This window comes from Conger conger, chromosome 2, assembly GCF_963514075.1.
Source record: "Conger conger chromosome 2, fConCon1.1, whole genome shotgun sequence".
NCBI classification, from domain to species: domain Eukaryota; kingdom Metazoa; phylum Chordata; class Actinopteri; order Anguilliformes; family Congridae; genus Conger; species Conger conger.
This window is the reverse complement of record NC_083761.1, coordinates 1,867,673-1,891,261: the sequence shown is the minus strand read 5'-3', so window position 1 is coordinate 1,891,261 and position 23,589 is coordinate 1,867,673. Positions and strand designations below refer to the sequence as shown.

Below are 23,589 nucleotides of genomic sequence, written 5' to 3'. Positions count from 1 at the left end.
ATTGGTCAGTGTGCTGCTGCAGTCTCACTGAGTTTAACGCTTTTCACAGAACTTTCTGTTGAGATATAGAGAATATTAATTAATATCGGCAGTGTAACTTTTTTTAAGTGAAGGAAAACATTCCAATTTAAAAAAAGGCATTTGTGAATGAAACCTTTTGGCTTGGTATAAATGCCATTAAAAAGTATAAAGCATATATAGAGTAAGCAGAAATCCTTTTAAAGGGTCAATCCAGCCTCCTATTGCTCATTGAACTCAAAATGGAATATGTGTGCGACTGATTATCCAATTAGCAGGGCAGAATATTTCTATTGGCTCGCTGTGTAAAAAATAAGTATGTGGGAAGGATTCGGCCATCTTAGTGCAGCTGGTCAGAGGAGGTCTGCGGTCCGCCATTTTGTTTCCAGTGCAGTCATCTTCCTTCATCTGCAGCTCCGCTGGAATCAGTGTCTTTAATATGAAAGGGCCGGGGGGGCGGAGCTGCTCTGGACTGCAGTAACACGGCAGAGCACACAGAACCGCTGTTTCAATCGGGACGGTGTGAATGTTTAACGTAAACAGGCCGTAGGTCGAGTGGAAACTTGCATTTGGAAACCAACAAACGAGAGAGAGAAAATATTAAAAGTGGAAAAAATAATTTAATTTAAAAGTCTCCTTATCAATGAGTGTGTGTTTTGTGTTGCATTCAGTGCAGTAGCAGAATCAACATGAGTACAACGTTTGGAAGATTGAGGACAGCAGCATGAAACATGCTTTTCTTACTAAAGTGCTTTTTGCGTTGGGCTCAGCGTTGAAGTGTGTGTGTGTGTGTGTGTGTGTGTGTGTGTGTGTGTGGTGGTCTCAGCGCTGAAGTGTGTGTGTGTGTGTGTCTGTGTGTGGTGGTCTCAGCGCTGAAGTGTGCGTGTGTGTGTGTGAGAGTGTGTGTGTGTGTGTGTGTGTCTGTGTGTGTGTGTGTGTGTGGTGGTCTCAGCGCTGAAGTGTGTGTGTGTGTGTGTGTGTGTGTGTGTGTGATGGTCTCAGAGCGCTGAAGTGTGCGTGTGTGTGTGTGTGTGTGTGTATGTGTGATGGTCTCAGAGCGCTGAAGTGTGGCTGTTTCCACTGTTGCTGCTTTTCCTGGTTGACGTCTTCCTTTCGGGATTCGCCTCCTGAAACGCCAACAGACATTCCGTTCACTCTTTCATGGAAACTTTTTTAATTTTTTTGCATTGTGTGCCTTATGGGTCTCTTACCTGATTGCTGCTTCCTGATTCAGAAGCAAGTGAATTCCTACACAGAAGAAGAGGAGAAATTATGATATCTTCTGTCAGATGAAAGCTTGCCACAAGGTATAGTCATTACCCCTTTGTACATTTTTTTATGTTTGTTTTTTTTTTTTTTTTTTCTGAATTTCAAGTCTGAGTACTTAGAATTCTGTGTTCCAGTGTTCTAGAACTCCAGTGCTTTCAGTGATTGTGACGTCATCATTAGAGCGTTCTGTTAAGAACATTCTAAGCGCGTATTTGAGACCTCACACAAAGGGTTAATTCATCACCCTGATCTTTAACACCAGCGTGTGACAGAGGCAACGGTGTTAAAATGGAACGTGTGGCACCCCGTGGGACCAGTGAACTGCGAGTGCTTCATGTCATTCTGCTGGCGGCCGGAGGGCCCTCTCCCCGCACACCTTCTGAGAGACAGAGGAGGGGCTGCTGACCTGTGCTCTTGGTAGTGGTTCCCGAAGCTGACCATGTCCTTCGGCGAGCTCTCTTTGCCCCCTTTGCTGTGCTTCCGGGACCTGGAATGAGATGTCAGTGAAATCCCTGACTGCTGCCGATTTGAGGAAATGAATGAATGGCAGAAATGTGTAGAATTTTGGAACGTATACTTCAAGAAGTGTTCATAAGGTTGTGAAGAATCGGCTGAATTTGAGGGGGAAATTTAGGGAATTTTGATCTCAGCTCGCCTTTAACCAACGGAGCAACCCAGCAGTCCTCTCTGTCGTCTGGGAATTTTGAGTTTGTGCTGAAGCCGTTCGGCACACAGAATAAACCTGGCTCACTTACTTGACCACCATGGTCACGACCACCGCCACCAATCCCAGCATGCTCAGCGCCAGCAGCACGCCCAGAACGATGACGACCGTCTGCTGGGAGGAGTCTGGCTCCCCCGGCCCCGCCTCCAGGGCGTGTTCCACTTCCTGTCCGAACACCTTGGCCAGCTCGGCCGTCACAGCGTCCCTCTCGCTCTGCAGCTTCCTGTGGACGACAGCGGCGCGGCCTGATGACATCACTCACTCTACCAGCTGCCTAGCAGCCCAGTGCAGTTAGTACGGTATAAAGCACTAAATACGTTGCATTTATTTAGCTGACACTCTTATCCAAAGCTACTTACAGTTGATTAGACTACGCAGGGGACAATCCCCCCTGGAGCAACGTGGGGTTAAGGGTCTTGCTCAAGGGCTCAACAGCTGCGCGGATCTTATCATGGCTACATTGCAGCTTGAACCCCCAACTTTCCAGGTCCCAGTCAGACACCTTAGCCGCTAGGCTACAGGCACCTTGGCCACTAGGCCATAGGCCGCTCCCCAGGAACTGGCTAAGTGTAGGCGACTGCTGAACTCTGACCTTTCGACGTCTTCATAGGGCACGATGGCGCTGGCAGCATCCATGGCTATGAAGGTGACATATGTCTTGCCGGTCTCCCTGGAGGACCTGGCCCCGCCCCCAAAGGTGCTGATGCTCGTGATGCTGAGGACCTTCACTGTCCAATCCAGCGCGATCTCCAGGGAGCTGGGGTGTGTCAGGAACAACAAACAGCCAATCATACGGCCTCACAATGTACGCAATATGACATTACGCAAGTCATTTAGCTGATGCTTTTATCCAAAACGAGTCACAGTTGATTCGACTAAGCAGGGGACAATCCCCCCGTGGAGCATGGGGTCTGTGATCATCTTACCTCTCCAGTTCCACAAATTTCTCGTCCACCGTGTTGATGGGCTGGTTCAGAGAGATGACCACCGTGTCGGCCGCTTCGCTCTCCTGGATTGTCACCTGGAGCATCGCACACAGGTGAGAATTTCCCCAACTCACGCCTGCAGCTACCATGACAACCATGATTCATCTTCAGTGTTCTAGAACTCCATGGGCCAGTAGCGACTGTGACATCAGCATTAGAATGTTCGGTTTGGAACATTCCAATCACACATTTGCAATCTTCCATCTTTAAGGGGTTTTTGAGTTTTCAGTTCTGTCTGAAAGATCCTTCTGGTTTTGTTCTGTTGTTCTTTATTGATCTTTTTCCAAACTAAGCTTACTGATGGATAATGATTTGATCCGTTTATAAGAAAGGCACATGATTATACAGTCATGGCCTGGGCTGATCTGTTGCCTTTAGCTGTTGTTAGTACTTTAGTTCTGGAGTTCATTCCGGGTACACTTAGATCCATGATTGTCATTACAGTCAATGATGAAACATTAGTCATTTAGCTGACACTTTTATCCCAAGCGACTTACAGTTGATTAAACTAAGTAGGCGATTATCCCTGCTGGAGCAATGTGGGGTTAAGGGCCTACATTGGGGCTTGAACCACCAAACTTCTGGGTCAGTCATGTGCGTTAGCCACTAGGCCACGGGCTGCCCAAACCCTCATAAACCCCCCACCCCCGGTACTGAGCAGAAAAGCTGTGCTTACCTTGACCTCCGCTGTGGCCCTGAGGCCCTGGGGGTCTGTGGCCCTCACCGTCAGGGTCTTCTCTCCAGCCTGGCCCTCCACTGACACCACGTACACCCGCCCAGAGGAGGGCTCCACCTCCAGCAACCCGCTGTCCTGCTCCAGGCTGTACACCAGCTGCCCTGTCTGCCCCACGTCCGGGTCCGTGGCCTGGGGCAGAGGGCATTTAGGGACAAGGGGGTATTTAGTATCTCAACACTGGTGGTGTATATGTGCTGATCAGCCCTGGGGGTGTTATGTGCTGATCAGCCCTGGGGGTGTTTGGTGGTGTTTGGGGGTGTTATGTGCTGTTCCTCCAGCCCTGCTGCTGGTGTGGTGTCTCACCTCCACCTGCAGGACGGGGTATTTGTAGGGCGCGATGCTGAAGATGTTGGCGCTGTAGACGCTGTTGTTAAAGACCGGCGCCTCGTTCACGTCCTCCACCCGGACCGACACCTGGAGAACACAGCGGGAGTCACCTGATCAAACAGGGCCTCATGTCCCTAACCCTGACCCTAACCTTTAACCCCTAACCCCCTGACCCCCTAACCCAGCCAGACCGACACCTGGAGAACACAGCGGGAGTCACCTGATCAAACAGGGCCTCTTATGTCCCTAACCCTGACCCTAACCTTTAACCCCTAACCCCCTGATCCCCTAACCCACCCAGACCGACACCTGGAGAACCTGATCAAACACCTGCCCCCAATTAAACAGGGCTTAGCTAATGTGCACTTAATTATTGTCAAGTTAAAAACGGGTGTTGGTGCTGGGAAGGAAAAGGTTACCCTGCTGGGTGGAGAAATGAGACAGACATACTCTGAGATCATCCATGCCAACAGGCATGAAGATTTGTACACAGAGAGTGGTCATCTGCCAGGCCATGTAGTGGAGGCAGAGACTGGGGGTTTTGAAAACCAGGCTTGATATCGTGGTAGATACTATCTAGCTTGTAGGTAAACTAAGCATAAGATACACTTTAGTGGCACAAAAATTGTTCTCTCCCTCTCCACCTTAGCTGGCGTGTGGTGAGCGTTCAGGCACAAAATGGCTGCCGTTGCGTCACCCAGATGGGTGCTAGCCATCAGTGGTCGTTGAGGAGCATCACTGTAAAGTGCTTTGAGTGTGACAAAAGCGCGATAAATGTAATAATCTAAGGCCGGACAGCTGTCTCGCATTACCATGGTTACAGCCGTGTTGGGCGGGGTCCTGGAGTCTGTGGCCTCCACCGCCATGTTGTACCACTCCTGCGTCTCTGCGTCCAGTGGCTGGAGCGTGCTGACCACGCCCTCCTCGTCCACGGCGAACAGGTCCGTGTGCGACCCCAGGGCGTAGGTCACCTGGGTCAATGAGCTGCCAGTCAGGGCCTTGACCACGCCCACCGCCGCGCCCGCCGGCTCGTTCTCCGCCACAGAGAAGTTGTAGGCGGGGCTCTGGAAGTCCACGCCCGGCGTCAGGCTGACGGTGAAGAGGGACACCTCGACCATCGCTGCAGGGGAGGAACGGACACGCGTGTGGACCCCTCGCACGTATGTACCCCTCACATGTACCTCTTATACACACACTGTATGTACGCCTCACGCATGTGCCTCAGATGGTGGGGTCTCTCTCACCTGTGGAGGAGCGCTGGGGCTCCCCCTGGTCCTGGGCCACGGCAGTGACCTCCAGCACGGTATCCTTTGTGACCCCTGAAAGGTCGGAGGTCAGCGTGATGTCACCCGTCTTACTGTCGAGGCTCAGGAGAGGCGAGCCTGCAGAGAAACTGACCAATGAGAGAGCGAGAACGTCACCACCACAGAAACACACAGAGACTGCCGTGCCAACAGTACCTGGGACATCCCATAATATAATATAATATAAAATAATATTCAAAAACCCTCAGGATCAGTCACCTGTATGTTAGTGTGTTATCTACCTGTGTGTGATGAGTGTGTTATCTACCTGTATGTGATCAGTGTTATCTACCTGTATGTGATCAGTGTGTTATTTACCTGTATGTGATCAGTGTTATCTACCTGTATGTGATGAGTGTGTTATCTACCTGTGTGTGGTGAGTGTGTTATCTACCTGTATGTGATGAGTGTGTTATCTAACTGCATGTGGTGAGTGTGTTATCTACCTGTGTGTGATGAGTGTGTTATCTACCTGTATGTGATCAGTGTTATCTACCTGTATGTGATCAGTGTTATCTACCTGTATGTGATGAGTGTGTTATCTACCTGTATGTGATCAGTGTTATCTACCTGTATGTGATCAGTTTTATCTACCTGTATGTGAACAGTGGTATCTACCTGTATGTGATCAGTGTTATCAACCTGTATGTGATCAGTGTGTTATCACCTGTATGTGATCAGTGTGTTATCTACCTGTCTGTGATCAGTGTGTTATCTACCTGTATGTGATCAGTGTTATCTACCTGTATGTGATCAGTGTTATCTGCCTGTATGTGATCAGTATTATCTACCTATGTGTGATGAGTGTGTTATCTACCTGTGTGTGATCAGTGTTATCTACCTGTGTGTGATCAGTGTTATCTGCCTGTATGTGATCAGTGTTATCAACCTGTATGTGATCAGTGTGTTATCACCTGTATGTGATCAGTGTGTTATCTACCTATGTGTGATGAGTGTGTTATCTACCTGTGTGTGATGAGTGTTATCTACCTGTGTGTGATCAGTGTGTTATCTACCTGTGTGTGATCAGTGTTATCTGCCTGTATGTGATCAGTATTATCTACCTATGTGTGATGAGTGTGTTATCTACCTGTGTGTGATGAGTGTTATCTACCTGTATGTGATCAGTGTTATCTGCCTGTATGTGATCAGTATTATCTACCTATGTGTGATGAGTGTGTTATCTACCTGTGTGTGATCAGTGTTATCTACCTGTGTGTGATCAGTGTTATCTGCCTGTATGTGATCAGTGTTATCAACCTGTATGTGATCAGTGTGTTATCACCTGTATGTGATCAGTGTGTTATCTACCTATGTGTGATGAGTGTGTTATCTACCTGTGTGTGATGAGTGTTATCTACCTGTGTGTGATCAGTGTTATCTACCTGTGTGTGATCAGTGTTATCTGCCTGTATGTGATCAGTATTATCTACCTATGTGTGATGAGTGTGTTATCTACCTGTGTGTGATGAGTGTTATCTACCTGTGTGTGATGAGTGTTATCTACCTGTGTGTGATCAGTGTTATCAACCTGTATGTGATCAGTGTGTTATCACCTGTATGTGATCAGTGTGTTATCTACCTGTCTGTGATCAGTGTGTTATCTACCTGTATGTGATCAGTGTTATCTACCTGTATGTGATCAGTATTATCTACCTATGTGTGATGAGTGTGTTATCTACCTGTGTGTGATGAGTGTTATCTACCTGTGTGTGATGAGTGTGTTATCTACCTGTGTGTGATGAGTGTTATCTACCTGTGTGTGATCAGTGTGTTATCTACCTGTGTGTGATCAGTGTTATGTGCCTGTATGTGATCAGTGTTATCGACCTGTATGTGATCAGTGTTATCGACCTGTATGTGATGAGTGTGTTATTTACCTGTATGTGATCAGTGTTATCTACCTGTATGTGATGAGTGTGTTATCTACCTGTGTGTGATGAGTGTTATTTACCTGTGTGTGATCAGTGTGTTATCTACCTGTGTGTGATCAGTGTTATCTGCCTGTATGTGATCAGTGTTATCTACCTGTATGTGATGAGTGTGTTATCTACCTGTGTGTGATGAGTGTGTTATCTACCTGTATGTGATGTTTGCGTTGACCCCGGCGTCCCGGTCCGTAGCAGAGAGCGTCAGCACCAGGTCCCCCACTGCGGCGTCCTTCACCAGGATGTCACGGGAGTACACCCCCTGGCTGAACTCCGGGGCGTTGTCGTTCACGTCTGTGACGGTGACTGTGATGTAGGTGACGTTCTGGTGGGGAGAAATAAAAACCTTCAGTGAGATTATTATTCATAATAATAAAAACCATTACAAAATGAATCATAATTATAATTATTATGAATAATAATAAGTAAATGAGTGCTAACAGCACGAGACATAAAGGCACATCACTTTGGACAAGAGATGAATTAAATTAATCTACAATAGATGTAGATGTGTGGTTTGTCTGGTTTTGTAAAAAAGCGGTAATGGTCTCATTGAACAGCGATCTCAAACTCCCGAACACGGATCAAGGCACGGAACGCTGACTTCAGGTTTACTATCAGTGCTCAATCCAATCATTTCTGTCCTCTGCTGGAAAAAACAAACCCATAATGTTTCAGGGAGGAGTTCTTATCAGCTTATTACAGGGGAGACGAATGTTTCCCAGACTAGTAATAAAACTGTAACGTGACTGTGGTCACAGGGCATAAATCTGGAATAGAAATCTGAGTATGAGAGCAAATACTAAGTTTAATTTTTAAACGCTGGTTTCTCTGTCTTTCTTGGTTTTCCTTGGTGTGGCCTGTTTTAGATCGTGTTCACACTTCAAGTGGACACACAAACATTATAAAATCATGTTGCTTTCTGAAACACTTTAATCTAACGTCATTAACTTTATTCATAGATAAAGAACAATATAATCTGGTATATGACAGACAATCTGCTATATGACGGGTAGGTAGAAGAATGCTTCAGAGTGTGAGAGAACACAAGCAGACACAAGCAAACAATGAACACTTCAACACGACTAACATGGAGGGGTAGAAGGTTAAAGGTTAAAGTACACTCTCGATCACGTTTTTTTGGACACACCTACTCTACACACCCCAGAATGTATTTCATCAAAATTGTGTAGCAAGCAGAACCAGGCTGAAACAGAGCGTGCAGTTACTCTTTAAAGATGCAGTACCCGATCTCTCAGAAGGGGGCGCTGCAGCGTACCTTTCTCTGTGGCGAGCCGTGGTCAGAGGCTGCTATCACCAGGTCATAGGTGTCCTTCTCTTCTCGATCCAGAGGTCCCACAGCCAAGAGCATCCCGTCCTAAACGGAGACAACCAGATGCGGTCAGACGCGGTCAGACACGGTCAGACACGGTCAGACACGGTCAGACACCGAGAGCTCAGCCTTCTGACACCCAGTTTCATTGTTTTTAGATGTGAAGCACCTCATTGTAACTAACTAACAACTAACTAACTAACCTCCTATGCTACGAACTAACTTACTAACACACAACTAACTAACCTACCAACTAACACACAACTAACCTACTAACCAACTCACAACTAATCTACTCACTAACACACAACTCACTAACTAGCTAGCTTAGGTCGATAAGGCTGAGACCTTCACAGCAGATCAGATTTTTATGATTATGTCTATAGTATGTGAATCAGCGCAAAGATTTCCTTCATGTTCACGCTGAAACGTCCGTTTCCTCCAGTTTTTTGTCCTCAATCATTCTTTATGCGTATTTGAGGCATATCTTGGTGTGCAAAGCCTCTTTTCGCACCCATTTTAAGTCTTGTGTTTTTTATGCGTATAAGAAGGAAAGGGGCAGATTTTGAGGGGCTGACCACCGTCACTCACCTCCGTGAACTGAAACGGGGCGCCGGGATTGGACAGGGAGAGGGTGACCTTTCCGTTGTCGCCCTGGTCGAGGTCGGAGGTGGAGATTGAGCAGACCTCCAACGGGGCCTGGGCGGAGTAGTTCCCCTCGGGGAGGACGATGGGGTCGGGGAGGGGCAGGAACTGGGGGTTGTTGTCGTTGACGTCCAGGACGGTGATGTTGAGCTGAGCCGTGGCACTCAGTCCATCGGTGGCCGAGTCGACCGCCACCACCTGCAGCCAGACGATTACCACACAGATGAGAAAACATCGACTTTATCGTCCCAAAGGTCATTTGTCTTGGACACAACAGGGTCTGCTGTATAAAATAACAAAATGTGTAACATGCAAATGCAGTCATCAACGGCAGTCCCAACAAGCCAAAGACGTCCACCTAAAATCAGCTGCGATTCTAAGCTGGTTTAATGATGGTTTAAGCTGTGTTTGATACATTTAGCTGGCTATAGCTGGTCTCCAGCTGGACAAAGCTGGTCTCCAGCTGGACAAAGCTGGTCTCAAGTTAGACAAAGCTGGTTGAGTAATCCAGTGGTCAACTGGTGGACTAGCTGACTACAGCTGACTGGTCAGCTGGTGAACAGTGGCTGGTTGGGCTGCTAAAAGCCACTCAACCAGTTTAGAGTGGTTTAAAGGTACAATAGGTAAGATTTTTGTGTTAAAACATTGTTACAAGACCATTGTATTGTACCAATCCCTTCCTATTATTGAAACGGCTCACTGACATGTTGACATGACATGAGCTAAATGGTTGAAAATTGGTTCTAACTGCCACAGCCAATTGCGTGGGGGCTTTTATTGCTTATTATCGAAGTGAAGACTGGTGAAAATGTAAAGACAAAAAATAAAAATGGTGTTGTGTAGCACACCAAAGTCAAGATTTCATAAAGTCACCTGTTCGGCGAACATTTTCTAAATAGAACACTACGAAATACGGCAGGCTCTGTTGCGTTTTTCACTGTCAGCTTTCCAAAACACTGCATGATAACACTGAACTGTATACTAATGCTTTATAGTATGCGTTATATTCATAGTCTGTGTGGTTTTTAGGTTGTTTGTTGCTGCAATTCCTCTCTTGACCTTTAGGAGTCCCCTATTGTACCCTTAAGATGGAATTTTCAGCATGGGACTGACCAATTACTTGCATACGGAATCATGCTCAGTTCAAAAGTCCTATGAGTCCGACAGGAGTTGCATATACTCTATCAGAGTCAGGTAAGCTGTCGGAATTGATTCAACACTTTAAATTGTGCCACCTAACAACCTGAACATGTTTCTACCTGCCATTAGATTGTTTAAAGTCAACACTGCAGAAGCGACGTTCACTTCAGTACAGTAAGTGAACGTCGACCATAACCATAATGACCCCAGTTGTATTTGCCCTAATATTATGTGGTAATAGTGTGGAGTTATGCATGACGTTGTGTATTCTGAGAAGGTGGCTCACCTGCAGAAGGTAGTTGTCCTGCTGCTCCCTGTCGAGTGTTGCGTTCCTGTTCAGGGACAGGGTTCCCTGTGTGTTTATACTGAAGGTGTCGCTGTTCAGGAGGAAGTGGCCATTTGAAAAGCCAGCCTGAAGAAAAAAACGCCAGTCTGTGATTAACCCCTTTAATCCCAAACCCAATACCAAGTGGCTCCACCCAAAAGGGGGTTTGGCTTCGATTGGGAACTTTAGTAGGCCTCAGAACCATACTATAGCAGTCATTTTGATTGGCTGAAAAGTCACCCTTGAGCATGGTACTCAACCTGAATTTCTCCAGTAAAACTAGCCGTACAAATGGATGGAATGTTAAAAACGGAAATATTAATATACATTCATAACATGTTGCCAAAGTTCTGGAAAACATTCTGGATAAGAGCTGTTAAATGCATAGGAATTGTTATAATTGTGGTATGGGCATAGACATGGGGTTGAATGTTTTAAAACATTTTATTATTATGATTACTTATGGTTAGCGTTATAGTTAAGGTTCTTGGTGCGGATGGGGCTTAATATCTGTGAAAGTTGTTGGTAATGCCACGGAGTTGAAGGTGAAAGTGTTCAGGTCCACTGACCTCGTCTTCGTCTGTCACCTCCAGGGTCAGAATGGCGGTTCCGCTGGGCAGGCTCTCAAAGGTAGCGATGTCATAGCGGTCTCTGCTGAATTTGGGCGGTTCGTTGTTCAGGTCCTGGACTCGCACGGCGACCAAACACGTCCCGTTAAGAGCCGGCGTCCCCCCGTCCACGGCCTCTACGGTCAGGGTGTAGCCGCTCGCCTTCCCGAAGTCCAGCGGCGTGTTCAGCCACAGCGTGCCAGACGCCGGGTCCAGGATGAAGACGGGCGGGTCGGTGGACGGGCTCTGCTGGGCGATCCGGTACGTCACCAGCGCGTTGGAGCCCTGGTCCGGATCCGTGGCGGTCAGCACCAGGATCGTCGTTCCCACTGTGAAGTTCTCCGGGACGACCTCCTCGTACTGGGCTTGCGGGAACCGGGGGCTGTTGTCGTTGACGTCGGTCACGTTGACCACTACAACGGCACTGGAGGACCTAAGGGGACGACATTAGCACAGGAGGTAATAGGTAATCAACAGAGATATACGAGGACGCCCAAGCAGATCGTCGACACTGGTTTGATCCCCTGCCCGGGGTGTGTCGAAGTGTCCCAGAGCAAGACGCCTAACCCCCAACTGCTCCTGACAAACTGGAGCTGCTGCCTTGCATGGCATCCGTTTGTGTGTGTGTGTGTGTAAGTGAGTGTGTGAGTGTGTGAGTGAGTGAGCAGCATCCATTGTACAGCACTTTGGATAAAAGTGCAACATAAATGCAGTCCTTTAACCATGTACCTTGGCGGTTGACCTTGGTCCCGTGCCACGACCTCCAGGGTATACTCAGCCTGTGCCTCCCTGTCCAGTGTCCCAGCCAACGAGATCATGGCGGACTGGGGGTCGATGCTGAACTTCCCCTCGCCCCCCCGCAGAGAGTAGAAAAGCTCGCCGTTGAACCCGGAGTCTGCGTCGGAGGCCGCCAGCTCTGTGACGTTAGCGCCTAGCTCCGCGTCTTCGCCGACATCCACCTTCACCGGACCGGAGGCGAAAACGGGCGTGTTGTCGTTGATGTCGATCACGTCCACCAGAACCGTGGTCTCGTCGGAGCTGGTTCCGTCAGAGATGGACACCCTGACGGAGTAGTTGGTCCGGACCTCATGGTCCAGTCTCACGAGGGTGAGGAACGTGCCATCAGGCTCCACGGAGAACTTGTCCATCTCGCTGAGGACTGCCAGTGTCACGCCAATCCCAGGAGGGAGGAAGGTCAACTGGAGAACGCAGAAACCAGAGCGACATTCCAACACTTTATTTGAATGGTCCTACATGAGAGCTGTATATAACTCATTCATAAGCACTACATAAGCGTTTATGTCAGTAACTGCAAATAGGCATATGGTGTGTTAGTTAAACATTGATGTGTCACATTACCCTGACACAGGACCCCTCTGCATTTCACTTGGTCTGTCAAGGTCACTTACTGCATCAACGTTGACACAACCCACCACATGCCTATTTATGTTTATTGACATAAGCGCTTGTGAATGACTCCATGTAGGATGAAATAGTTCATTTATCATATTACAACAGTGTCTGTTATGGTGACTTCTCCCAAGATGTGAAAGCTCACTGGGACTAGTAGTACAAAACTACACATTCCTCAATTCAGGAACATGCTGTGTGAAGGGTTCCCAGAATGCCCCTGTCTCAGGCCTCCCAGAATGCCCCTCTCAGGCCTCCCAGAATTCCCCTGTCTCAGGCAGGTCAGGTGACGTCTCACCTTGAGGATTTGCACGGGGGGGTCCATCTCCTCCTGCAGGCTTCCGTGGTAGCTAGGCAACAGGAACTGGGGGTTGGAGGTGCCAGGTGCCAGGATGCGCACCTGTGTGGAGGAGAACCTGGTCACCTCCCCACCTGTCGGATCACACAAGGTCAGAACCACACCTGGGCTGAATCACCTTTAGACATGACTAATATTCTCAGCTGAAAGAAATACACATCAGGTTAGGTGTGCCGTTGCCCTTGACCAAGTTGGTCCCCGGGTGCTGCAGTGGGCAATGGCAGGAGTAAGTAACTAGGATGGGTCAAATGCAGAGGGCAAATTACCCAACAGGGTTCAATAAAGTGTGTATCGTGTCATATCATATTGTATATCATGTCAAATCATATACCCTATCGATTCCTGACCATTTTAAAAGAAACCAATATTCATAGCAATATTTATCTTTCATGATTGCAGTTTTGGATGGTAAAATAAAGAGATCTGAATACATATTTTACCCAGTAACAGAACACGTCATCGTGACATTTCGACGAGGGTAGACGCTCACCGTCGCTTGCGGTTACGAACAGGAGGAACTGGAGATATTCGTTTTCCTGGAAAACAACCTCCTTCATCAGCGTGATCTGTCCGGTTTCTGCGTTTATGGAGAAATACTCGTCCTGGTTTCCCCCTTCTATAGCGTACGAGACTCGTCCGTTCGCACCTTCGTCCAGATCGTCAGCGTGCACCTGCAGATTGGGACAAGTTCATGATGGAAAGCTAACGTTCGCCATCATTTTGAAGGTTTTTATTCGCTATGAACGTGTTGGGATGAAGTCCCTGTCTTTCGGTTTTAAAAAAGCGTGCTCATATTTTTTGCAGACTTGTTACCGGGGCAACAGTGTCAAGCACAACAGTTAGTAGACGTGTGTTCAAGGTGGTAAACGTTAGCCATGAACGTTAGCTATTAGGTAAGAGTTTGAAAAATGGCTGCTGAGGGGGTAAATTCCAAAAGAACAAACTTTACAACTATATGGCTGTTATAATACACTTTATCAATGTGATATGTGTTGTTACCTTAACAAATAATTCAAAGGTAAGCAACGAATCAGCTAGCTGGCATTATTGGACCTACGTCGCATCCATTTATATTAAAAAGCCGTTGGAGGCGAACTAAATTTAATATGCTTAAATTTTCATTTAAAAATCGTTCAATGGTGGCTCGGTTGGATCAGGCAAGATCAAACGAACATAGAAAGTATTTGAATGCAAAACAATTACGTATGTGTCCCAGGTAGGTCTGTTTTGTCGTAAATGCCGCTTTCAATCTGAGCCTATTTTTCTTCCGTTTTCACCCAGTGATTCTCTTCTTGACCGTTTTTCATTATTTGTTTGTACATTTCATTCAATAGCGTTTGCTTTTGTGAGTCATCTGACAAATACTAATGCTTCTACTGCATGCTGATGCTCGATATTTCTATTTTAATCAATAGTATAATTGTGTTTATTCATTTGACTGGGACAGCACACTGCTATTAGGCTAACTATTTCCTGTTGTCCCTGGACAGGTTACACCAAAAAACAACAATTGCACTACATATGACTGTCTTTTTGTTTAGAACAGCCCTTCATGCGTATTTTACTAGTTATGGATTTGATGCTTTAACCTGTGGAAGAACCTATGTGCTATGTACGTCGCTTTGGATTAAAAGTGTCTGCCAAATGACTAAAATGTACATAGAAACATGCAGGCTAAACGGTAGAGTGACCCTCATTACACATAATGGTTAAAACTCATGCAGTCATATCTCTTATTTGCAAAAAGAAGGAATAAAAAGCGTATCGTCATAAACACTGCTCGACTGTATGACCACCTTTTCTGCTTATTCTGATTCGCCCCAACTCATGTCGCTAAGGGCAATGTTATCAAAGCTATTTCGCCATTTAATTATGCTCATATCATACTGTTTCACGATATGTACGTACACGGATGTTTCATGAACACGTCATCATTTCTCCACTCTGCACTCTTGCCTCCAACAAGAAAATGTTCATTCCACTGGTGTCACAAAGTCAAATCCACACTTACAATTATCTGCGCTGTATATTTAGTGTGGAGTATTTGCACGCACACGTTTTGGTCCGAGGTCTCGATCAGGTCACGATCCACTTGACAAGAATAATATCGCCGAGTGGATCGTATCGAGCTATGACATCACCAGCAGGGAGAGAGAGCGAGGGAGAGTGCACTCACCGTGGCAACGGTCATCCCCACTGTTTGGTTTTTGAAGATCATCCCTTCGTAATTGGCACTCTCAAACTGAGGGTTGTTGTCGTTGGCATCCAGGAGGGTTACGACCACATCAGCCAGGACAACGCGGTTGGGCGGGGCGTCCTCTCTTGCTTCGATCTTCATGGAGAACACACCAAGGAAGGGGGAAAGTGCTAAACTGATCCTGAACATCATTATTCGTGAAATGACACAGTCATCGCACAGAATATTTCTGAATATTCCTAGTTTACTGTATCTTTAGATAGTAGGCTAGTTTTGGAGGAGTTCATAGACTGTTTTAGGCCTACATTCGAAATAGGACACTGCTGCCTACTGTCAGAACAGTTTTTCAGACAGCTATGGATTAGAGTGCTCACTTTTACCCAGTATTTACTGGGTTAGCACCTCAGAAATGAAAAGAGTTATGTAATAAGTACCTGTTACTGCAGAGTGAGAGGTATTTGCAGGGCTCCATTGGGCGGCCTGTAGCTTAGTGGTTAAGGTAAATGCCTGGGACATGCAAGGTCGGTGATTCTAATCCCGGTGTAGCCACAATAAGATCTGCACAGCCATTGGGCCCTTGAGCAAGACCTTTAACCCTGCATTGCTCCAGGGGAGGATTGTCTCCTGCTTAGTCTAGTCAACTGTACGTCGCTCTGGATAAGAGCGTCTGCCAAATGCCACTAATGTAATGTAATGTAATGAAAGAGATCTCTCGGTCTGGCGCCGCAACGGGGCCTGGGGCTCTCACCTGGAAGGAGAGTCTGGGAGTCTGCTCTCTGTCCAGGGCTGTGGAATTCTTCACCTGCAGAGCTCCGTCAGGGGTTATGGCGAACGGCACGGATTCCGGAATGATCTGCAGCGTTCCGTTGAACCCGCCCTGAGGAGTGGAGGAAGAGAGAGAGAACAGAACTGTGAGAATTTAGGCCGTGAATCCTTCTCGATTGCAAATGTAGGTTTTACAGGAATCCGAGCTCAAAGACTCATATAATATTTGTATAATTCGTGTAATCCTCAAAGGATTAAACGTGGATTCTGTGGCAGGCGTCTGTACCTCGTCTCGGTCCGTGACCCTGACTCTCAGCACGAAGGAGCCTTCGGGGGAGTTCTCCAGGATGTCCGCGGCGTACACGGCTGCATCGAACTCGGGCGCGTTGTCGTTCACGTCCTCGACCGTCACAAGCAGCGATGCTTCAGCCGTCTTCAGACTGTCATCAGTCTGAGCCGCCTGTCACACAAAGGCAACCTCCCGCTTATAAACCTTCAGTCAATCATCACTATTCACCTTTCAAAATGCTTCAAACTCCCGTGCCGCATTATATCAAAATGACTACTATACTATTGTTTTGTGCCCCTATTAAAACCCTACTAAATGTTTTCAACTTTATCAATTTTCTCAACCAAAGCCAAAACCCCTTGGGATTTGGGTGGACCAACTGGACTTGGGACTGAAAGGGGTCAAGCTCTTGTGCTAATTTACTACATTTGGTACATAATTTAGTCCAGTCTCTCACCATGACAGCCGGTGGGAAAGGACCCAGTACACAGTACCTGGATGTTCAGGGTCGCCATGGTAACTTCCTCCCTGTCCAGTCCCTTCACCACGGTGATGATGCCACTGGCAGGGTCGATGCTGAAGGAGCTGGTGTACTGATCTGGGGAGACTGGGATTCACACACACACACATATGCCAACGTACGGGCACACACACACACACACACACACATACACATACACACATACACACACACACATACACACACATACACACACATACACACACACACACACACACACACACACACACACACACACACACACATATACATATGCCAACGTACGGGCACACACACACACACACACACACACACACATTCACATACACACATACACATACGCCAACGTACGGACACACACACACACACACACATTCACATACACACATACACATACGCCAACGTACGGACACACACACACACACACATACACATATGACAACGTACGGGCACACACACACACACACATGCACACACACCCACACACACATACGCCAACGTACGGGCACACACCCACACACACATACGCCAACGTACGGGCACACACATGCGCACACACACACACACACACACACACACATACACCAACGTACGGGCACAAACACACACACACACACACATTCACATACACACACATACACACATACACCAATGTACGGGCACACACACACACACACACACACACACACACACATTCACATACACACACATACACACATACACATACACCAACGTACGGGCACAAACACACACACACACACATGCACACATACACATACGCCAACGTACGGACACACACACACACACACACACATACACATATGCCAACGTACGGGCACACACAAAGCACATGCACACACACACACACACAGTCCTCAGTAGTAAGTCCTTAACCACAGCAGTGTTATCAATCCAATATGCATTCCAGGAAGTGCCACTTTTAGAAAAAAAGGCTGTGTTTGAAGCCGCATACCTGGCATACTATTCGTACTGCGTTTAAATGAAAATCGGCCTGAATGTGAGTATGAGAAGTATGCTAGTATGTGCTTTCAAACACAGCCAAATTCTGTATGCTATGATGTCTCTAAAAACAAAATCTGCATAAAATAAAACAAATAGCCCATCACTATGACTTAATGTTGATTAGATTGGCCACTTGAAAATACATGTGCTATTTAAGTGCACTCCTTAAGTGTGCTATTTGAACCCAAATACTAATGAACCCCCCTTTCCCAGGAACATGAATGCGAATGACTTTTCCCAAGCTCACTCAGGTGGACAACAGACACAATGACGATTAAACAGACTACCTGCTCTGATGCTGTAGACCAGAGTCTGATTGATCCCGATGTCTCCATCTCTGGCCAGAATGGCTTCAGGTAGGATGCTGAGAAAGCCTCCCATCTTCAGGAGGAATTGCAGGGGGGGAAAAATGCAGTTCTTTGAGACAGGAATTCATATTTGAAACATTTTAAAATACAAGGTGAAAATGTTAGAATGATTTAATATATATATATATATATATATAATTGAAAAAAGATTTTTTTTTCAATGTTTATATATATATATTTTTTAACAAGCGTGCGATGCTCACCTGGTCTTCCTGAATGACGGCGCGATAAAGACTTTGGGTGAAATAGGGATTCATGTTGTCAAAGTCTTCCACTAAAATATTCACAGTGGCTCTGTCGAAAAGGCCCCCGTCATCCTATGAAAACAATTCATGTCCAAAAAAGTGTAGAAATACACACTAATTTGTCGTTTTTGTATTTACATTTTATTATACTGAAATTGTTTTTTTGTTGTTGTTTTTTTACATACCCGGGCTTCCACCGTGAATGAGTAATCAGAGACTATGTTAAAGTTAAAACGCTTTTTCAAGACGATCACTCCATTTTCGGGTCCAAACTTAAACTCGCTCATGGGAGGCTGTGAAGAACAAGAGGAATATCATGACCATGACGCTGTGAGCCTACATAGCCGATGTAAAGCAATTCCTTCCCCAAAATCCCCTTCATTGTGTTTTCTGGTCGTGTTTAGTTTTAGCCGATACAGCTTCCACGAGGCTTCGTGTTTTTCTTTTCTTTCTGTGCCTTAAGATGTTTTGTAATATGCACGTAGGTCGTTTACGTTAGTCAAAAAGCGACTTACCGTTATGGAATATGTAATCTTGTTGTTTGCTTGTGCGGCGTCTGCATCCGTGGCGAATACCTCGATTACGACTGAGTCCACCGCGAGACTCTGATCAGAGGGACAAGGTTGCAAATGGAAGCCATGGAAAACATTCAACAAAGCCCGAGAGAGACCAGACCCCAACAGTTCAAGCATTGCCATACGGAAAAATGATATGGACTGGAATGTCGCTGTTTACAAACTTTTGCACCTGATGGTATATAGGCTACAATCTTTAAATGTATAGCATTGTAGCTACTTGATGAGATGAAATGCCCTTTCCTGCTCTGAATTATACATGTAGGCCTAAAGGTTAACGTGTTTACCTCAGACACTGTTTTGGTGTATGCCCGGGGATCGAACACAGGGGCATGGTCATTCAAGTCGGTGAGAGCGAGACTCCGTGTGCTTTGAATCTGAAGGTAGATTTTAAAATAAAGTTAAATAATAAACATGTTTAAATGGCAATAATTGTACATATCTTAATACCAGGTGTGTATATTGCCATACTTACAGTATTAGCGCATCGGACGGCGTAATATAGTCTACCCTGGCTCTGGATAGAGACAAAGACAGAGACACGTGAATGCTTCACTTTATGCAAATTGGATTTGTTTTTATGGTTGTGTACTAGCAGAACTTCGTCTTTTCCCGTTCAACAGAGCTGAGTCATGAAAAAATAAAAAATAAATAAATGTAGCCTAAACAACCTGAACTACAAAAAATGACCGAAACATACAGTAAATTTCACTTAAATCTTAAACGATAACTTATTGTGCGTCTATGATCACGCTGGAAGATCAATCGATACCAAAACATTTTGGTTCACAACTTTCATTCCCGTCATTTCTGTTTTCCTCGGTCCTGTTGATAGCACCTCGTGTAAACCTCTCCGAAGGCCACAACATCCTCTGTCAAATTTGTGCAACAGTTGAGCCAGTCATGCATTAGATCTTACCACCATCGGGTCTCAGGCAAGAACCACGTACAAAAATATGTGTTCTTAAATTGCCCATCCGAGTGATTTAAGAGTAGCATCACCTTTCCAATTCCCCTTCCGTAATCAACAAGCAATATCCGTAATCAAAATTATATCGGATGCAAAAACAACTTGCTACATGTCGTTGTTATATCGCCTGAAGACGCACCTCTTCAAGCTGCACCTCTCACTACCCCTCCCTACCTCCCTGTAAACCTTAATTGTTGTCTTTCTGTGATTTACTTGTGTATTAGGATGCGTAGTTTGGCTAGGCACGCAGTGTTTGACCAGGTAAGCGGTTTGCTCATACATTTGCGTGTTGTGGTATTACGCACTTTTCCCTGGTTATGGGTATGCACTTTGTACTTTGTTGTACGTCGCTCTGGATAAGAGCGTCTGCCAAATGCCATTAATGTAATGTAATGCCTGGGGGAACGCGCGACTTATTTGTACTGCAAGATGGAGACGTTGGGATTGTGGTAGTGAGTGAAGACTGAAGACTCATCTCTTCAGGCTACACCTTTCCCTCCCTAACTCACCACCATGATTAGCCTTATATATGCCATAGACTGTAATGGCACTTTTATAGTTGTATAGATGTTGTTTTTTGTATTAGTTATTGTATTGTTGTACTCGGGGTATTCTAGCTGCCAACTGTGGTATGCTAGTTTGGAAGTTGATGTATTCTTCAAGGGTTCCGATTATATCTGTATGGTTACACTAGGACTCGGAACTGTACTGTCCTCTCAGGTCCTCTTCGCACTTGTACTTGTGTTTGATCTGCACTTCGTTGTACGTCGCTCTGGATAAGAGCGTCTGCTAAATGCCATGTAATGTAGTGAGTCCTCACCTATGAATTGTACCCCTGTTCAGCAGTGAAGTTCGCCCCTTAGATCTTTGTTTTCTTCTGTTACAGGTCAACCACCCAACCTTTATATGAAAACTGATATTGACTGGGCTCCATCATAATATTTTCTTGAAAACGGGTGCCCTGTGATCTAGGCCTAGTTTAACCCGTGTTTTACCGCAAAAAATTAATGGGTTGCCATGGCCGCTTGTCCTCCAACACTTCATCGTCAAGGAAATTGTCACGTGATTAAGAACGTTTCATTCCTGTAACAGCAGCGTGTAGCCTGCTTGATGACACTGGACGATTACAAAAGTCTGCTGTCCGAATTCACTGTTTATTTAGTAAACTATTATGGAACTTATACAGTCTATGATATGGACATTCACTAGTTAATGATTAGTAATTAGTGAATAGTGAGCCATTTCGGACACAGCCTTAGCCTTTCCAGGAGTCGCGCTTACCTCGATTAATGCATCTGCATCTGTATCTAGCGCCACTTTTGTGTACACGGTTGCCGTCGCGTTTTCCGGGTCAATTCTAATTTCCAAGAATTGTATATGTGAAGGAAATAAGTACTCGACCAGTTGCACGTTGTTCCCCGGCAGGACTCCAGTAAATTCCTCCACGGCTCCTGTGCCAGAAACAGCAGAAAACGGTTAGGCCTGCTTCCTCATCTGTAGTAGTTTGGATTTTGTAGTTTAGGTCATGATATAACTTTACGAGTTTTTCTGATGTGCTTCTATGGTTTTAGGCACGGGGGAAACGCACATTGTCATAAAGTCCGTGATATAGAGTGCCTGATACAAATATTTTCAGGAACAACTGATAGACGCTTGGACGACAGTTTAAAAGCGAGAGCTGTTTAGTGAATGATGGTAGCTGAATAACATAATGTAGTGTTCTCGAATTCGTATCTTCATTCCAACCAATTCATGCTGCCTTAATTGATCCCAATTACTCACTCAGCCGCATGCATTTGACTGCATTAAGCAGCGAATATACGCAGCAGTTATTTAGACAGCGCAAATTACACATTTCACTTTACACGTTATGTGCAAACCTAATAATATAATACAAAAACGAATGATATAATCTAGATCGGAGGCTGGAATAAAAACCAGCATACAGCTTGAGTCAGAGACCAGTGTTATAATGGGTGAAAAAGAGGACCTCACCTTCGTATCCCTCATCCACAGGTCCATATCCTGCCGAATTTCCCGACACACAATCTAGGGTTGAGGTGGCTAGAATAGAGGACACATGTTATTGTAACTAACAAGAAGCACAATCGTACCTTTCATTAGAATGTAAAATAAATGGGTGTGCTGTCATTGTTCTGTTGTACAGGGGCGTGCCTGGGACACACAAGGTCGGTGGTTCTAATCCCTGTGTAGCCACAATAAGATCCGCACAGCCGTTGGGCCCTTGAGCAAGGCCCTCAACCCTGCATTGCTCCAGGGGAGGATTGTCTCCTGCTTAGTCTGATCAACTGTAAGTCACTCTGGATAAGAGCGTCTGCCAAATGCCAATAATGTAATGTAATTAGTGAAAAGCTCAAGCTAGGTTTTGAAATAGTTGGTAGTTGTTTGACCAGTTCCGACAAGCAACCAGCACTAGCTGGTTGAGCAGCTCATACCCAGCTAGACCAGCTTTATGACCAGCTCATACACAGCTAGACCAGATTCATGACCGACTCATACCCAGCTAGACCAGCTTTATGACCAGCTCATACACAGCTAGACCAGATTCATGACCGACTCATACCCAGCTAGACCAGATTCATGACCGACTCATACCTAGCTAGACCAGCTTCATGATCGACTCATACCCAGCTAGACCAGATTCATGATCGACTCATACCCAGCTAGACCAGATTCATGACCGACTCATACCCAGCTAGACCAGATTCATGACCAACTCATACCCGGCTAGACCAGCTTCATGACCGACTCATACCCAGCTAGACCAGATTCATGATCGACTCATACCCAGCTAGACCAGATTCATGACCGACTCATACCCAGCTAGACCAGCTTCATGATCGACTCATACCCAGCTAGACCAGATTCATGATCGACTCATACCCAGCTAGACCAGATTCATGACCGACTCATACCCAGCTAGACCAGATTCATGACCAACTCATACCCGGCTAGACCAGCTTCATGACCGACTCATACCCAGCTAGACCAGATTCATGACCAACTCATACCCAGCTAGACCATCTTTGCCGCTCTTTTATAAATCTGAGATTGACTGTTATAAGCCTTGATGGACCATTTCTATTGACCGCTCTTCTATTGCCAGGTCAAGGGTTTTTATTTTATTTTATTGACAATCAATTGACATTTCCACAGAGCTACAACAATATCAACCAAAAGATCTTAACAACAAAAAAGCTTTTAAATATTATATTACAGGTGGCATTTTACTTTCTTTTTTTTCATATATTTCTTGTCACAAAGGAATACAAACTCTGCTAAAGATTAACGCTCTTAAAACTGTCATACGTTATATGCCATGAACCAACATTTTTCTGAAAATCATAAATGGCAAATCTCGAGCCTACTCACCAATGGGGGGGTTGCCTCCTGCATTCTCGGAGCAAAAACGGCATATGAGAATTAAAAATAATATAAAGTCAACGGTCCCCATACTCGCTGTAGCTCGCGGTGGTAGAAAATGGCAGCCTCAGCCTTATCCCAGGGCTTTGACCCAGCAGCTGAT

The 23,589-nt window shown here is 45.8% G+C and overlaps 1 protein-coding gene across 1 annotated transcript; it reads right to left on the bottom strand.

Moving 5' to 3' along the window:
- Window positions 1-618: 618 nt before the first annotated feature.
- Window positions 619-19,443, bottom strand: LOC133113793 (protocadherin Fat 4-like). The gene is made up of 27 exons (XM_061222982.1): window positions 19,360-19,443; window positions 19,013-19,102; window positions 18,683-18,790; window positions 18,456-18,569; window positions 18,172-18,265; window positions 16,857-16,969; window positions 16,360-16,533; window positions 16,057-16,185; window positions 15,288-15,443; window positions 13,602-13,782; window positions 13,052-13,185; window positions 12,073-12,542; window positions 11,305-11,776; window positions 10,697-10,822; window positions 9,217-9,468; window positions 8,572-8,670; window positions 7,445-7,617; window positions 5,305-5,453; window positions 4,873-5,180; window positions 4,037-4,147; window positions 3,674-3,862; window positions 2,938-3,032; window positions 2,604-2,768; window positions 2,043-2,234; window positions 1,694-1,774; window positions 1,230-1,266; window positions 619-1,145 (listed from the first exon to the last, which is right to left on the bottom strand). The coding sequence occupies exons 3-27, from the start codon at window positions 18,782-18,784 to the stop codon at window positions 1,071-1,073; spliced, it is 4,191 nt and encodes a 1,396-aa protein (XP_061078966.1). The 5' UTR covers window positions 18,785-18,790; window positions 19,013-19,102; window positions 19,360-19,443; the 3' UTR covers window positions 619-1,070.
- Between the last annotated feature and the right edge of the window lie 4,146 nt (window positions 19,444-23,589).